The sequence below is a fragment of the Pyrus communis genome, chromosome 15 (genome assembly GCF_963583255.1).
Source record: "Pyrus communis chromosome 15, drPyrComm1.1, whole genome shotgun sequence".
Taxonomy (NCBI): Eukaryota; Viridiplantae; Streptophyta; class Magnoliopsida; order Rosales; family Rosaceae; genus Pyrus; species Pyrus communis.
The window spans coordinates 8,807,202-8,811,724 of record NC_084817.1 but is presented as its reverse complement, the minus strand read 5'-3'; the positions used below and the strand labels follow the sequence as shown (position 1 = coordinate 8,811,724).

The following is a 4,523-nucleotide window of genomic DNA, read 5'->3' as shown; positions in this document are numbered from 1 at the left end:
CTTCTTGTCTTTGTGACTGAAGAAGTACCACTTGTTCTGTTCACTGTAACCTAACCTGCATCTCGCTGTACCACACAATACATATACATAGTTCTCAGAATGACTGAATATGCTCATAATCTTATGAGATGTCAATAAAAACTCTTTTGTTTAGCCATTGATGAGTGATGACAGAGAGTAGCATTTGTGTTTATGTTGTTTCTATCTGTTTTGTTTTGATTTTGCTACCAACAAGCATACCGCGCATTTTTCCAATGTTGTTTTCTTTCTACACGTTGCCATATCCAAAATTTGTAAATATAAATATAGTATGAACACAAAAACGCCCTTAGGACCATATCTATTTATGCCATTTCGAAGTCAAGCTGCAAATGTTAAAATTAAGTTGGTTCTAAGTACGTTGTATGTCCCATGGTTCGATTTTGTATAGGTCAATGTCAACGATGACATCTAGGTCAATATGTAGTGAGTTGATCTTTCTTTTCAGGTAGTAACCCACAAGTTCTTCTTCTGTCGGGTGAAATTTGAAGCCTGGTGGAACACAAGTTCTTCTTCTGTCAGTATGTAGACGCACCTGCATATCAGGCAAGGAAGTATGAGGAAGAGTAATTATTATACTTTTGACCAGCTATATATGTGCATGAGTGTTTATAGAGAGAGTACTACCAATCTTGTTGTAGTCATGTATATTCATCCATCATGTGAAATAAAAAGAGTCATGTGATCCATTTTGTATATATCTAACATTTTGTAGTCCCTTTCTTTATAACTTAGTTTCAATTTCTTAGGACTTATAAATTCCTTACTCAAACATATAGCCGCAAGCTTCTTGTAATTGGCGTAGGTCTAACATCAAAGAGAAGACAACCAAACAATTTACTCTTAATTTGGAGAGATACTGAAGAAGGAATTCTATAAGTTTTATAGAACCTATTCTATAGGAGCTAAATTGTTAGCTAGTAATGATGGCGATTTCACTTTGTGGGAGCTGTGAGTGGTCCTGCATGTGTTTTTAGCTAAATGACTGCGGAAAAAGAAATCATGACGGACTAGTAGTGGATTGGAAACCACCACACACTAACATTAAAACATAGGATTATCTTATAATTAAGCTCAAGTAATTTGTTTTCATTAGTTGCATGGAGTAATTAGGCAAAAGTATATCGAACACAAAAGTTGGCCGAAAAGCTTGACTTTGCTGGCACAAGCATGTTATATTTCTTTGAGTGCAGTGCACTCCCTGCTTCCTACCTCCTGCTCGATCAATGTCTACTGGTAGTAACAGTGGTGCGAATTAAATTCCTTTAAGCATTTCATTTCATACCCAGGACATAGCTACACAATCAAAACTAATCAATTAAGACCAATCTAAGATTTTCATTAATTACCGTGAGATTGTCAATTCGATCTATATAGTACAAACAAATCATTCATCGATCGATCGATGGATCATCCATAACACAAAATGTTAATTTTTAATTAACCGTAAATGTAGATGGATGACACAAACGCTAGTAAGCTCATCAGTTAAAAGGCACTAAGAAATTAAAAAAAAAAAAATTACAATATATATGTTGTATAATATATAGTTCTGCATTGGGTGGAGGTCTTGGGGCAATCCTCGACGATCCATTTGGTTTTGTTACATGCCACGGTCATCTTTGTTCCATACGTGAGCCCTTTCTTTTTACCAATTACAAATAAGAATTAGAATTTTGTGATGAAAAGTAAACAAGAGTTAAACTTGACATTGACAAAATTCCAATCTAAATACAAATAAATAGGATCCAAGATAAGAAGATATTTATTGGTTATTTCTTGATATATTTATATATATATGTGTGTATTTATATGTATGTAGTGTATGTGGATCATGTAGTGTATTTATATATACATATGTATGTAGTGTATGTGTGTATTTATATGTATGTAGTGTATGTGGTTATTTCTTGGTTATTTTTTGTGATGTAATGTATTTGTAGTTGTATGTGGATCATTTATCGGTTATTTCTTGGTTATATTACAATATCATTTGTTCGTGTTTTAATATATATATATATATATGTATATATACAAATCAGTAGTTGGTATCGATGGCAAAGAAGGGGGCATCTTCGTCAAATCCTGTAGCTACATGGAATGCGCACAATATATCAATATTTTGTGATCTTTGCATCAAGGAGGTTGAGGCCGGACATCGTCCGGGCACTCACTTTGACAAAGAAGGATATGCAAATATTAGAGCTAACTTCAAGGCAGAGACAGGGCATGATTATGAAAAAAAGCAACTGAAAAATAAGTGGGATGCACTTAAAAATGAGTGGAAGTTGTGGAAAGAATTAGTTGGTAAAGAAACTGGCTTAGGGTGGAATTCAAGCAAGGGTACCGTTGATGCCTCTGAGGAGTGGTGGAACAATAAAATTCAGGTTTGTGTATTTATCTTTTAATATGTATTATGATATCATGCAATATGTATTAACCATATTCTTTCGTACTTGTAGATAAACAAAGAATATGGAAAATTGCGAAAAAAAGGCATTAGTCCTGAGATGGAGGACAAGTTAGATAGGATGTTCTTGAGTACAATTGCTACCGGTGAACATGCCTGGGCACCTTCATCTGGAGTACTACCACCAGAGTCAAGAGAGGAATCTGTAGGACAAATTGATTCATATGAGGAGGAAGAAACTGAGACTATGCAGGATCTAAGGCAAGCAAGTAGGAAGGGAAAAAAAAGAGCGGCTAACCAAGGAGAATTGCAAAAGAAGAAGGTTGATAAGAAGGAGAAAAAAATTGGAGGGGCTGCAAAACTTTGTGGTCAAATTGACCGTCTTGTTGAAGCTTATGAAACTAGGAGTTCTGCAAACTCATTGATGAGGTCGCTGCATATAGGTAGTAGTATTCCAGAAGTGTTAGCGGTTGTTGCACAATTGCCTGGTTGTGAGCCACCTAGCGAGTTATGGTTGTTTGCTACATGTTTATTTTGTTCTGCAGAGAAGCGAGAGGTGTTTACTACGATACAAGATCCTGAAGTTCAGCTCACTTGGTTGAAATATATGTTCAACAAAGAACAATAAGAAGCTATAACTATGAATTAGAACTTTGTGTAGTTTGTACTTTGCATTAAGACTATGTGTTGAATGTGGCTTGTATTTTGTGTTTATTGAATGTTGGATTATGATTTCTTGTTAAACGTTGGATTGACTTGTTCTTGAATGTCGGATTATGATTTCTTGTTAAACGTTGGATTGACTTGTTCTTGAATGTCGGATTATGACTTCTTAGTGGTTGTTGGATTATGACTTGTGGAATGTTGAATTATGTGTTAGGTTACAGGTATATTCAATATGAACACCTCTGATGATGATGTTGAGGAGTTGGAGGATGGTCTAATTATATGCGCTGTAGCGAGAGCTGTTGAAACATATTATTTAAAATATGTCCACAAAACTCCATGTATGAATTCTTCCCATACAGGTAATATTTGGTTGATGGAAGTACTGCAAGGAAATGATGTGCGATGCTATAGAATGTTTAGGATGAACAAAGATGTCTTTTATAGGTTATCCAATGACTTGCAAACTAATTATGGATTGAAAGGTTCAAGGAAAATGAATGCAACTGAAATATTAGGAATGTTCTTGCATATGTTGGGACATGGTGTAAAAAATAGATTAGCTCAAGAGAGATTTCAACATTCTGGTGAGACTGTTAGTAGATATTTTGGTGCTATGTTGGATATCGTATGTAAGATGGCAATAGATATTATCAAACCAATGGATTCGGAGTTTCGTGGCATTCCCCCAGAAATAAGGAGAGATACAAGATACATGCCTTATTTTAAGGTAAAATTTGACTCGTATTCTAACTTATTTGCAAACTATAAGTGTAGGTTGACAATTTTCTTTTATATTATTATTTTTAGGATTGTATTGGTGCCATAGATGGAGTGCATGTTGAGGCTTCAATACCACCTCCGGATCAAGTTCCATACATTGGTAGGAAAGGAATACCGACTCAAAATGTTATGGCTGCATGTAATTTTGACATGCAATTCACATTTGCTTGTGCCGGATGGGAAGGCACTGCACATGATACAAGGGTTTTTCTATCCGTGCTACGGAATCCAAATTTAAACTTTTCTGAGCCTCCAAATGGTAATCTTCATACTCTTATTATAACATTTTACATACTTGCTTTGTATAATTATTACAATACAAAACAAATTTTCAATTGTCAGGAAAATATTACTTGGTAGATGCGGGGTATCCACAAATGAGAGGTTATTTGGGACCATATAAAGGTGAAAGATATCACCTCCCGGACTTTCGTAGGGGTGCCGAACCAACGGGTCACAAAGAGGTATTCAACCACAGACATTCTTCTCTTAGGAGCATCATTGAACGAACTTTTGGGGTATGGAAGAAAAGATGGGCAATTTTAAGGGATATGCCTAATTACCCGTTCAATAAGCAAGTGAAGATTGTCATTGCTACAATGGCTCTTCATAACTACATACGGAG

The 4,523-nt window shown here is 35.4% G+C and overlaps 1 protein-coding gene across 1 annotated transcript; it reads left to right on the top strand.

Annotated features, from left to right (window-relative positions):
• Positions 1–1,999: 1,999 nt before the first annotated feature.
• Positions 2,000–3,253, top strand: LOC137716854 (L10-interacting MYB domain-containing protein-like). The gene is made up of 2 exons (XM_068456218.1): positions 2,000–2,426; positions 2,502–3,253. Exons 1-2 carry the CDS (start codon positions 2,094–2,096, stop codon positions 3,075–3,077), a joined length of 909 nt encoding a protein of 302 aa, XP_068312319.1. The 5' UTR covers positions 2,000–2,093; the 3' UTR covers positions 3,078–3,253.
• Positions 3,254–4,523: the final 1,270 nt, after the last annotated feature.